Source organism: Ochotona curzoniae, unplaced genomic scaffold (genome assembly GCF_017591425.1).
Source record: "Ochotona curzoniae isolate NIBS_2020 unplaced genomic scaffold, NIBS_Ocur_1.0 contig_78, whole genome shotgun sequence".
Lineage (NCBI taxonomy): Eukaryota > Metazoa > Chordata > Mammalia > Lagomorpha > Ochotonidae > Ochotona > Ochotona curzoniae.
The window spans coordinates 6,215,368-6,229,064 of NW_024466559.1; the positions used below are offsets into that span (position 1 = coordinate 6,215,368).

The window sequence follows — 13,697 nt, forward strand, 5'->3', positions numbered from 1 at the left end:
ATGGGATCCCAGTGCATGTAAGGTGAAGAGTTTGGCTGCTAGGCTACAACACCAGGCCCAATTTTCTGCAGTCTTAACACTCATAGAAAATCACTAATAGCATATCAGTACGTATGTTTTGTTATAAATGTACATGTTAGAAAATGTATAACATATTAAAAATAAGGTTCTTGGGGCCAATGTGGTAATGTAGCAAGCTAATCCTCTGTCTGTAGGTGCTGGCATCCCGTACAGGCACTGGTTGGTGCTTTGGCTGCTCCATTTCTGATCCAACTTCCTGCATATGGCTTGGGAAAGCAGTATAAGATGGCTCAAGGCCTTTGGCCCTTGCACCCACTTGGGAGACCTGGAGGAAGCTCCTGGCTTTTGGCTTTGGACTGGCCTAGCTCTGGCCATTGTGGCCACTTAGGGAGCAAACAAATAGATGGACTCTTTCTTGCTGACTCTCAGCATAGCCAGGAATATCTTGAAGGGAAGTTCGTGATACTTGCCTTTCTCCATCAGGTCCCTTTGGCAAGGAGGGGACTTTAAAAATTCATGAAAAAGGGAATGGAACGATATATTTATTTTGGTGTAGAACTAGTTTGAAATCCATGCCTAAGGTTTTCTTTCACAATGCACATTTTCCATAGACCCTTTTGAAGAAGACTCTCTGAGTCTTAAGTGCACTTTGAGAATTGGAAGAAACAAACCATTGTGGAAATTTAAAATGTTTACTACCTGGTATATTCAGTTGTATGGGGCAGTATTTATAGAATACATTTACTTTGCTCATTAGTCACATAGTTTATTATTGGCTGGGTTTAGTAACTGTTGTTTTGAGAGATTTTTCACGTTCCTTTATGCTAAGTTATTAATGGTCTTCGGACGCACTTCTGTGGTGAACTTTCACAGGTCATTTTTCCTGCCTTTGCTTTGGTTTTAGCAAATGCTGCATTAAGAAATGGAAATACTTGGAAAAGAGAAAATTTTGTCTCCTAATGAGTGTGCTGTAATTGCGAGAGGAGAAATAGTGGAAAGCAGAACCTTTCAGTATGATGGACCTTTGAGAAATGATTGTACTCAAGAGGCTTTTGAAAAGAAAGAAGCAAAATTCACACCCTGTATACTCTACTGGTACACATGACTTGTTTCCTGCCGATGATTTTACCTGTGGCACCATTGTTCTCAGCATTGAGACTTGGTCCTATGGGAAACTCTGTGTGTGTGTTGGGGGGGAGGATGGGGTACTGAAAAGTAAGAGAGACACATTGGGCTTCTGTAGCATGTTGTTGGCAACAAGAACATCAAGTTAGGTTGATCTAAAATTTGCGTTCACTGTGTTAAGATGTAGGTTAATTAACCCATCGTTACTCCTGCAGACTGGGTCCATGGCTGTTGAATTGCTTAGAGGACATGATGTAGTAGAGCAAGTCACTCTCTGCTCTGGTTAGGCAGCTTTCTTACTTTTTCATGTGTAACATATAAACTTCATTTCTTCTTTTTCTTCTTACTTAGGGATCACTATGTTAGATCTGCGTACAACTGTATCTCCTCCTCTTATAAGGCAAAACCTTTAATGAGCTCTATCTGCCTCTTGGATTGACCACTCTTAAAGATGATAGTTCCAGCCCAGTGTCTTATTGGAGAGGTGAAAAGAACATAGAGACCAAGTTAATTCAGGAGTACTTGTAAGACTGACTACACCCTTCTAGTGCCACACTGATTACCTGCCCCATTTAATCTAACGTTGTAACTAGCACACCTACTGCTTAATGTGCTTTTTGGTGAATGAATGCAAAACTTGTATCTTTACTTTTGTGTTTAAAAATTCCCATTAGACCATAAAGTTTTATGCATACCATCTACAACACTACCTAGCATATACACACACGCGCGCGTATATCTGTTCATTTATAGAGTATTCTGGAATATTGATACTAAAATTGTTTCTATTGAACATACTCAATGAACTAGTTGTGATCCAAAGAATCATTAATAGACTTGAAATCAAGTTCTGGGTTCAAGTTCCTTATCTAACATTTAGGAGCTGAATATTTTCAGATAAATATCTTCTGGGAAGTTTCTTCTTTACCTCTAAAACTAAGATATCACTTCCTTTTTGGGTTCTTTCCAGAAAGTTATTTATAAGTGTAAGGTGTTACAGGTATGTAAAGTGGTGATTGAGTGTTGACATCATCTTTTATCTCAATATTTGGCACCCAAAGGTCGTCTGGTATCTTGATATGTGTCTTAGTTCACTTAGTGGCTTGTGGTGCATATATTAGTTCTATTCAAGGGAAAGTTAGCATCCTTTTGAAATGATCCAGATATCTGCTAAGCAAGGGAGCAGTCTTTCAGCAGTAAGGTCATGCACGGTGTGTTGAGCTTCCCATTATTTTCTGTCACTTCTTGTGGTTGTGGGTTTGAGCTCAGTGAGAGAGGTGCTGGATGTTGTGTGAACTGTGATTTCTCAGGATGAGAGAGTGAGGAAGATACCCAAACAAGACTATTTGAAAGTTACAGACACTGGAATAGGAATCTAGAATCTTCTACATTTTTTCATTCTTTATTATTATTATTATTATTAATTACATTGTATTATGTGACACAGTTTCATAGGTTCTGGGATTCCTCCATCCCCTCCCCCTACAGGTGGATTCCTCCACCTTGTTGCAGTATTACAGTTCAAAATCAGTTGATATTCTTTCATTGCAAGCATATACCAAGCAAAGAGTCCAGCATCTAATTGTCCAGATACATTCAATGGTTTCTTGGGGAGAACATCTCTGGTCTTAAGGTAGAGCTGGCAGAATATCATCCTGATCAATTAAAAGCCCCAAGTTAACATCAACGACAATTTACAACATTATAGAATTAATTGTCATGGTATTGAGTAACTAATGTCAAGATGCAAGTTCTTAACCACATCCTGTGACTACATCATTGACATTTTGATATTAGTTTGTATACAACCAGCTTCTATACACCTTAAAATGTCTACAGGGTACTATTCAGCTATCTCGTGTCTATCCTCATTTTAGTATTTAGCAGTCCATAGTGTTGAAGCATAATTTTACTGAACTTGGCAGATTTTAAGATAGTCTAAACTGGGTTATAACTCTAGCACGGCATATGTCAATAGTTGAGGTATAGAACTATTTTAGGAGGGGTGTGCAGAGAAATCTTCCATTCCCCAGTGAGGAGTATCTAATCTCTGTGTCCTACCTAGTAAGGTATATGTGATTCACTCTGACCATTTCCTGTCTGGTTCTAAGCTTTCCTTGTTGTTCTCTGTCTATTCTGATTTTGTTTGTTTGTTTTGGGGGGGGCTCCGGAGCGACCCTGATGGTCATTGCCAGAGAGGGTGGGGATCCAAAGTTGGAACTAAGTAAGGACCAGAGGAAGCTCCTCTCCCAAGTCCCGAAGGAAGTTTGCTGTTCTTCTGTACCTATGGACTGCTCAGGGCTCCTAGCTGTTGTTCCGATGACCTTGGATCCTGTGAGGAAGGATTTGGGCTTCTTCCATCCCATGTGGGAAATCCCAGTGGGTGTGGGTAACCTCAGAGTCCTCGGCCTCCGAAAGCATTCCAATTCCCACTGGTCTCTTTGGCAGTTGCAATTTAGTCCTTGGTGCCAGTACTGATAGTCCTTCATGTAGATCCAGGGGTCTCCAGGGTTGGGATACAAGCCTCCTCCTGTCCACTGCTCCACTCTGGGGTCCTCACCCCGCTCTGTGCATATGACCTCCTGTTAAGAGGTTGCCAGGATCACTCTTGACTCACCCCCTCCCCCCAATATGTCTTTGTAGTTTTACTAGTGTCTAATGTTGATTCGAGTCTCTTGTCTATGAGTTACCTGTTTTGTTCTTGATGGGTTATACTTCACGTCATCCTCATATACTCTAAGGAGATGGAAGACTTCTCTGCCCTCCTGCCGCATTTCCGAGTCGCATAGGGTCTTAAAATTATAATTTGTTTAACAATTCTTTGATGGAGGTCATAGGCAGGCTGACTCACATTGGCTGTTGGTTCATTGGTTATATCACAATATCATTGCATTTGATACAGGCTATTTGAGGTTGAAATAGTATTACAATTTACAGGTACTATTTTTCAGATTGACATCATTTTATGTTAAATTAAGGCAAACATGTGGTATTCAACCTTTTGGGATTGGCTCATTTCCCTTAGCATAATGGTTTTTAATTGGGCCCATTTGGCCACAAAGAACTGCATTTTTTTTTTTGATAGCTGAGTAGTATTCCATGGAGTAAATGAACCACAGCTTTCTTACCCAGTCTTCTGTTGATGGGCATTTCGGTTGCTTCCAAGTTTTTGCAATTATTGATTGTGCTGCTGTGAATATAGGGGTGCATGTTGGTTTCTCGTGTGACAAGTGTTTTGGATATATTCCTAGGAGTGCTATTGCTGGATCATATGGTATGCAGATTTTCAGTTGTTTGAGTGTTCTCCATACTGATTTCCATAGAGGCTGTACCAACCTGCAGTCCCACCAGCAGTGGAATAGGGTTCCCTTTTCCCCACATCCTCGCCAACAAGTGTTGTTGGTGGTTTTGTATATGTGAACCATTCTTACTGGTGTTAGGTGGTACCTCATTGTTGTCTTACTTTGGATTTCCCTTATTGCCAGGGAACTTGAGCACTTTTTCATATGTTTGTTTGCCATTTGGGTTTGTTCCTTTGTGAATTGTTTGCCCATTTCCCATGCCAATTTTTTGAGTGGTTTGTTTTGGTGTTTTGATTGTTCTGGAGATCTTTGTATATTCTGGAGATTAGCCCTCTGTTGCGTATGTAGTGTGCAAAGATCTTTTCCCATTCTGTGGGTTGTTTTTTATTTTGTTGATTGTTTCCCTTGCTGTACAGAAGCTTCTTAGTTTGATGTAGTCCCATTTATTTGTCTTGGTCTTGATTGCTATTGCTTTTGGTGTTCTTTTTAGGAAGTCAGGACTTACACCTAGATCTTGCAGGAGCCAAGAGCTTCTTCATGTCTACCACGTGAGTGCAGAGTCCCAAGGCTTTCGTTCATCCTCCACTGCTTTCTCAGGCCACAAGCAGGGAACTGGAAGGGAAGTAGAGCAGCTGGGATATGAACTGGTGTCCATATGGGATCCTGAAGCATTCAAAGCAAGGACTTTAGCCACCAGGCTACTGAGCTGCCCTCCCTAAGTATTGTTTATGGGCATGTTTTTGACTGCAAATATTCTCTTTAATTTTTGGAGTGGTCTTTATGAAAGAGCCAGTTTTCAGTATAACCAGAAAGCTTTCAACGATTTTGAAGTAATTGTAGCGTTTCAGATTAGTAAATTTCATAAAGAAAGTTCTCATATAGTCTTTGCCTAGTTTTCTGTAATAATTCATCTGACCTACCATGGTAAAATAATCAACACTAAGTAACTAATGATTAGTACAACACTACCAACTAAACAACACACTATTCAGATTTCCTCAGCTTTTGTATTAATGTCCATTTCCCCCCCAGTACCTAAAGCAGGATATCATGTATTATAAGCTGAGTGATATTCTTTCATAACTTGGTGGCTGAGGTTCTAAACCTGAGTGTTACAATGTGATTTCATTTGGAGATACCATCTTTACAGGTGGTTATGTTAAATGGGAGCATTACAGCGGACCATAATCCACAGTACTGACATTTTTTTTTAAAGATTTATTTTATTTTTGTTGGAAAGGCGGATATACAGAGAGGAGAGACAGCGAGGAAGATCTTCCCTCCAATGATTCACTCCCCAAGTGAGCCCCAAGTGAGCGCAACAGCCGATGCTATGCCGGTCTGAAGCCAGGAGCCTCTTCCGGGTCTCCCACGCGGGTGCAGGGTCCCAAAGCTTTGGGCCGTCCTCAACTGCCTTTCCGGGCCCCAGGCAGGGAGCTGGATGGGAAGCGGGGCTACTGGGATTAGAACCGGCGCCCATATGGGATCCTGGGCATGCAAGGTGAGGACCTTAACCACACGCCATCGCGCCGGGCCCTAGTACTGACATTCTTACAAGAAATCGGCAGGGAAAAGCACGGAGCAAGTCCACATGAAGGAGATGCTCAGAAGAAAACCCACAATGGTTCAGGCATTTGGCATTAGTGGTTAAGAAATGGCTTGTTACATCGATGCATCTGCCTTCCATATTAGAGCTTCTCAGGTCTCATTCAGCTTCCTGTAATGTGCACAATGGGAGGCAGCAGCTGATGGCTCACATACTTGAGTTCCTTTACCTATGTGAGAGACCCAGATGGAGTTCCTGGTTCCTGGCTTTGACATGGTCATTTGGGGAGTAAACCAAGGAATGGGAGATTTCTGTCTCTCTACATTTTAAGCAAACACAATCATAAAATAATAACAAATAATAATAATGATAATGAAACGAAACCGTCCCTGTTGACAGCCTTATGTTGTACTTTTAGCCTAAAGTATGGGAAAGCTCTATTATTTGAGTCATCTAGTGTGAGGGATTTTGTCGTGACATCCTTGTAAACTGATCCATCACCTCACATTTCATCGTCGTGTGTCTTTAGTCTCCTCTCATCTGTCTTTTGAAGATGTTCTCCTATGTTGTCAACCCGGTGTTGGTGCTTTTGAAAGGTCCTGATCAGATGCTTTATTGAATGCCCTCCAGTTTGGATCTTGTTTCTTATGATAAGACTGGGTTACAGACTTTGGGGAAGGATACAATGGTAGGATGCAGTGCAGTCTTTCTCATTGCATCATATTGGACATACCTGGTATCTGGATATTGTTGATGATGTCAACTTTAATCACTTGCTTAGCATCAAGTTGGCCAGGTTTCTTCATTCTGAAGTTAGTATTCACCCTCTTCTATTCTTTATTCGTTAGAAGTTGTTCACCAAAGTAAGCCCACGCTCAAGGGGAAGTGAAGTAACTTCCATTCCCTAACTTTGGGATCCACGTTAAGATGACTACAGTAAGGAGTGTTTGGGGATAGAGACTTTGGGGTCGCTCAAGGGATCTGAGAACTCCTTGAAGTTTTTCCCATTACTGGGATTCATTATGAAGCCATGCCTGTAAAAGTTACCTTGGTGTTCTAGTCATGACTTTATTTCCCCATTCCTTTTTTTTTTTTTTAACCAACTGATGTTCTTCTTTAAGAAAAAGTTGTCCCCTTTTCCTCTTTAATTTAATCCTCATATATGGACTTACATAGACTTACATTCTGAATTCCAATCCAATGTTATCATTTGGCTCCACATTGGAAATGGGGAACTCTTATGTTGGCTCCTGTGTCCTTTGGACATGCCTATTTTTTTTTTTTGACACTATGAGATGATGAATATCTTATATTTTTCCTGTGCAGGCCTGGGATTAGTCATTATTCCAAGGAATTCTCACCTATTTTTATTACAATATGAGAGTTAGAAACAAAGATATTAGTGGTTGATGTGTTTTTAAAGAACTGATTTTCGCTTTGTTATTTTGCTCCCTTTTATTGTGCTGTTCTTCATTCCATTGGCTTCTGCACTTTGATATGCATTCAAATTTTTAAATTTTCTGTGATATTCTACTTTCTTGAATTAAATGTTTAAGATTTAAAAGATATTATTTACTGATAAATATATTTAAACAGCAAATGGACTTATTTTAATTTTTTTTACTTGAAAGGCAGACTGTCAGAGAGAAAGAAAAAGGGAGAGAGAGATAAAAGGAAGAAGGGAGGGAAAAAGGAAGGATGGAGGGAAAAAAGAGAAATTCCATTTTCTGGTTTACTCCCCAAAGGGCCACAATAGCCATGGGCCATGGCTGGGCCAGGCCACAGCCAGGAACCAGGAATTCCATCCTGGTGTCATAGATGGGTGGTGGGGACCCAAGCACTTGGGGCAACATCTGCTGCCATCTCAGGCACGTTGACAAGGAGATAGATTGGAAATGGATTCTCTGGAACTAGAATTAGGACTCCTGTATTGGAAGTTGGCATTGTAAGTGCCGGCCCCAGTGAATTTACTTTGACGTTAGCAGTATTCCATGGTGTTTTTCTTGTGTTTTCACTAGTATTCAATTCTTTTTTTTTTAAATTTTTTTTCCTACAGCTGTATTTTTTTTTAAGGTTTATTTATTTGTTGGAAAGTCAGATACACAGAGAGGAGAGACAGAGAGAAGATCTTCTGTCCGATGATCCACTCCCCATGTAAGTGCAATGGCCTATGCTATGCCGATCGGAAGCCAGGATCCAGGAACCTCTTCTGGGTATCCCATACGGGTGCAGAGTCCCCAGGCTTTGGGCCGTACCCGACCGCTTTCCCAGGCCACAAGCAGGGAGCTGGATGGGAAGTGGAGCTGCCGGGATTAGAACCGGCACCCATATGGGATCCTGGTGCGTTCAAGGCAAGGACTTTAGCCGCTAGGCCATGTCGCCAGGCCCTAGTATTCAATTCTATATCTTTTTTAGTCTATGGAATTTATCTCTATTTCCCCAAACATACCATGATTTAAGAAAACTTATAATAGTGATGCAATATGAACAACAGAGTACACTGTGGAGATCTTGGAATTAAAGGTTCCCTTTGAAGTGCAATCTGGTTTATTCTGAATAAAGTTTTGGTCAATATTCTGTGCATGTGATAGCAAAATGATTTCTGTGTCCTGTGACTAACGCTACACCTGCCTGATAGCCTGTCTACTAATTCTAGTGTCTACCTATTTGGTCACATAGGTTCATCTTGTTTGATGACAAGCAGAGACAGCTGCTGGCCTGTGACAAAACTGGGCCCCCATGAGCTTGGGAGGGGCCCAGTTGCTTTGTCTGCTGTGTCTTATAGTCTCTGGAGGCTACCTTACCTGCCTTCTCCCACCACCCACTTGTCAGCTTCCCCTCATCTTGCTCCCTGGAGGCCATCCCAGAGCAGCCACTCCCACTCTCTTGGAGCTTAACAGAGGCACCTGCGCTTATTTGACAAGAGAGCTGTATCTTCGAGAGCCCCTGGCTCCAGGGGAAGCAGGGAGTGTGTGTTTGTCTCTCCAGGGTGCGCCTGAATGTGGGGACCTAGGTGCCCTTATGGATGGGATACTGTAGTGTTCACCACCAGGAGGGTGTTTCTGTGTCTCCAGCCTAGTGTAACCCACGAATTCTCCAGTTAGGCATGTGAAGTGTCTGGCGTCCTCCCTAGAGGGCCTTGTATGTCCTTCGCACCAAGGATGAGCAAGGGAGGCTCTAATGAGGATGAGTCAGTGCCCCTGCCCCAGCTGGGCCTGGCTTAGCTCCCTCATTACTTGGGCAGGTTAAAAGGCCATCTGCCCTTTTTGGTTTCCATAGATGAACTTGGCATTAAGGGACAAACTCTTCTAGCCATGAAAATCCCTATTTCTCAAGTCCATTTTCTCCAGGAAAGGGACCCCAAAGTATTTGAGGTCCTGAGGGAGCACAAAGTTTCCTATGGGTTCTGGGCCCAAGCTGCTCCACTTTCCATCCAGCTCTCTGCTAATGTGTCTGGGAAAGCAGCAGAGTATGGCCCAAAGCCTTGGCCCGATGCACTCATGTGGGAAACTCCTGGCTGCTGGCTCTGGGGCTAGCCCAGCTAGGGCCATTGCGGCCATTTGGGCAATGAACCAGCAAATGGAAGATCTGTTTTTCTTTCTCTCTCCCTTTTGTAATGCTGACTTTCAAGTAAAAGAAATAAACCTTAGAGAGAGAGAGAGGGAGAGAGGAAGAGAGAGAGAGAGAGAGAGAGAGAGAGAGAGAGAGAGAGAGAGAGAGAGACCCAGTCTAGGTCTAAGTAAACTTGTTAGGGACAGCAATGGGGGAAAAAGAAATGTGTTTTTTGATTGGTCTGCTACTTGAGAGTATTTTCTAAGTGAGCTGTTCAAAAAAGAATAGCCAACTGCCATGGACAGCAGTGGTCTGGTGATTTAAGATATGAATATAAACTTCTTGAATTATAGCTTAGAAAAAAAACCCAAAATTTTATGCATAGTTTATTTTCATTTTATTTGAAAGGTGGAGCAAGACAGAAATGTTGGACCAGCCAGAGGTGGGCCAGGCTGAAGCCAAGATCCCAGAAATCCATCTGGGTCTCCCCCGCGGGCTGGCAGGGATCCAGGTACTTAGGCCATCCTCTGTTGTGTCCTAGATGGTATTGGCAGGAAGTTGGGCAGAGCTGTGTCATAAACCAGCCTCTCCAATATGGGGATGGGTGGCTCAAGTGTTGTCTTAATTGCTGTGAAACAGGGACCCTGTAATTATGTGCTTCATAGAGTACTGAGTTAGAAATGTTACCCCAGGGAAGTTCCTTCTGACCACTCCTTAAACATGTTTAATCTGTTCTCCTGCTTTCACCTTCTTACCTGCCTGCAGTGGTATTATTTACCTATTTATTGTAACCATAACTTGTATGTCTTTTACTATACTTCAATTCCATGAACCAGATTTTTTTCCCCCTGCTTACTAATGCATTTCAAATGCCAAGAACAACTCTGGTTTATAGTAGACATTCAGCAAATATTTATAGGATGGATATGTTGGTTTTTAGAATACAAAGCAGAAGCACAAGGCGACTGCTGTAATTAGCATGTGTTACGTGGATAGATCGTGGTTCTCCTGAAAATCATGGAGTGAGGGCAGTCAGCAAATCACTGTTTCCATCAGTCATCACGACTTTACCCCGAGGGACAGATTTTCAAATTTCATTACCCATTAAACGTTTTACACTTTAAAACATACCTTATACCTTTTTGTGTTCCTTGAGGAAACGTCCGCATGGTTTGCCTTGAATCCTCTGCTGCACAGCCTAACAGTGACATGCACGAATTGGACAGTGGATATTGATTGAAAGAGCAAAGGAGTGCGTTGGATTAAGGCATTAGGTACTTGGGAATCCGGTTATCCATCACAGGAATCTTTGTTTAATGGCATTACAGCTCGTCGTAGTCATATGCTACATAACAGGTTCTGGCATGCAGAAGGACTGAACCTGCTTTCTGTGATAATTTTGGGGTTTCCACCTCCATAATTGAGAAATTAAACACACTCTGAGTTAGCTAGGTAAACAAAAGCTGGCAGGAGGGTTCCTTGTCTTAGTGTCTGTTTATATTTGTGGCTCCTTTGTACTTTGTACTTTGTCACAATTTAGAAAACAGCACAGAGCTGGACCAGGAAATCAAGTGATTTGTGACACTGAGTCACTAAGTAATACTAAATCACTCTATTGGAAAACTTCACATTAGTTAAAAAATGAGAACATTTAAAAGTGAGTTACATAGCATAGTAAAATAAAATGAACAAATTCCTTTTTTGAGAGGTGATTTACTTTTGCCCAAGTATAATTGTTATTTTTCCCCCATAAGATGTATGCGTTTAATTTATTTGAAGGGAAAAGTGACAGAGAAGAGAGGTCTTCAATCTACTGCTTCCCTGTCCGAATGGGTGGGATGGATGTGGAAAGTCTAGGCAAAAGTCGGGAGCTCTCTCTGGGTTCCCATGTGGGCAGGGTTCCAAGAACTGGGGCTGTCCTCCCACTGTTTTCTCAGGTGTATCAGCAGGGAGCTGGACCTGGAGCAGAGAAGTAGGGTCTTGTTGGAGCTGACGCTCCAATATGGGATGTCAGCATTGCACATGGCAGCTTAGCTCACTGTGCTACACTATTGGTCACTCATTGTTTTTTTTCTAAATATTTTTATTTTAATGATTGTTAATTTTGTCATTTTGCTTGCATTTATTTGACAATACATGGATGCATTTTATAGCCACAAGAACTATGAAATAAGTGTTTGGGGTCTATTTATATGTTTTGTGTGTTTAATATAATGAATATAATTTTAAGTTGAGGGTGTGGGACTTTTGGAATGTGTTGTGCATTGTGTGTGTTTAAAGATTTATTTGCTTTTTATTTATTTACTTTTTATTTCTGCGTAAGGCAGAATTACGTAGAAAGGAGAGCTGGAAAGAGACAGAGTCTTCTATCTGTTTTTTTCACCACCCCGCCAAATATCCGCAAAGGCCAGGAGTGGTCCTCTCAACTTAGGAGCCTGGAGTTTCTTTCAGCTCTCCCGCATATGTGCAGGAACCAATGAATTTGAGTCATCATCTTCTGCTGCTTTCCCAGGCTATTAGCATGGAGCTAGATGGGAAATGGAGCAGCTAGATTTGAATTGATTGTCCATAAGGATACTAGAGCTGCAAGGGAAGATTACTTTTCTATGCTATGTCCCAGGGCTTAAAATATATATGTATATGTACATATATATGTATATGTACACACACACACACACATATATATTTGATATATATTTGATATGGTGATATATATATATGATATATATATATTTGATATTTGATATATATATATTTGATATATATATATTTGATCAAGGTCCATGATACAAAATATTTGTTTCAGTAGAGTCGTCCAGGCATGGCAGTTCAGTGCAAGACAGATATTAGGTAAAGGCAGGGAGCTGGTTGGAGAAAATGGGGCCATTCTAGACAAATTTAGAGTCTCCTTGAAAAATTCAGTTTCAGCGATGAATTCGTGGGTTCTCTCTTTCAATGACGCCTCTCAGATGACCATGTGAGATGCAGTGTTTTTATTTTCAGATTCTGAGAAAAACACTTTATCATCGTTTTCTGCAGATGTTGCATGTGCCTGTCCTTGGTGTAGACCACGGGATAAGCCAAAGTGCTGTTTCAGGTCATGGTTCTAGAAGGTGAGACAGAAGAGGTGCTCAGAGGTACTGGTGTCTCTGGCCAACCTCGTGTTCTCCCCCACCGTGGCCCTGACATAAGTGAGGAAAAAAGGATGAAGGTTTATTTTTCCTTTTTAATGTACTCTAATAAAAAGCAGCATTGGGAGTAGGTGGTATTTCAGAACCGAGTTTTCCTAAGTTGTTTTTTGCCATATCCAGAGCCATATTGTCTGTAGTTCAAGTCAATCAACAACTATTTGTGGAACACCTGTTACTTACCAGGCATTCCAGGAGGAGATGAAGATGGAGGATTGTAAATGCTTTTCTGCTTTTAAGACTTCTCTAAAACTAATAATGATGTTATCGTGCTGTGTGTTTTCATTTGGTGTACTTTAGTTGAATGTAAGCGGGCAGTTGGAAAAATCTGAGTGCATTCTCTGTACAGATTGGTCTGATTCGCAGCATAGATGTCACAGTTAGCTATTGTAAAGGCTCAGATTAATTTGTTCCCTATCTTTCTGTATTTTTAGGGGTGTCATGAAAATTGACATAAATCTTCAAACAGTGGATATTGACCAGTGCTCAAATGATGGCTGGTTTTCAGGAACTCATAAATGCCACCTGAACAACTCAGAGGTAAGAATGCGGAAGGTAGAAGCTCGGAAATCGGGCTCAGCAAAGTCCCACTTAGAAATAGGTCATGTCTGTGTGGTAAATGCACCAAAGGTGCTTTCCTAGGGGAAAAAACATCTATTCTGGTCTCTGTGCTGCCAAAAGATTCGAAAGAGGAATAGAAAATAAGTCCCCTCAGCTGTTCATGTGGGAACTATGAGCAGACCAAAGCTAAAATTATGCCTGAAGTTATGTCCTTAATTAAGGCTGACCCGATTCTTTGAAGTGGACTGGAAATTTAAAATAACCATGAAGTGAGAAAGCAGTCCCAGGAGGGTCAGCCACATTAGGCACATTTGTGTGAATCTGGTTGCTTCTTGAAACGTTGGCGGTATTTGCTCAGATGCATGGCCATCTGCTAGAGAAGTAGTGGAAATGATATGGAGG

At 41.5% G+C, this 13,697-nt stretch overlaps 1 protein-coding gene across 1 annotated transcript in view; it reads left to right on the top strand.

The window, feature by feature from the left end:
- The window catches only part of GPR158 (G protein-coupled receptor 158), a 317,004-nt gene that overhangs the window by 17,540 nt on the left and 285,767 nt on the right, over positions 1-13,697 (top strand). The window contains exon 2 of the mRNA XM_040992543.1: positions 13,169-13,274. Coding sequence (XP_040848477.1) covers positions 13,169-13,274 — 106 coding nt within the window. The remainder of the gene's footprint in view (positions 1-13,168; positions 13,275-13,697) is intronic.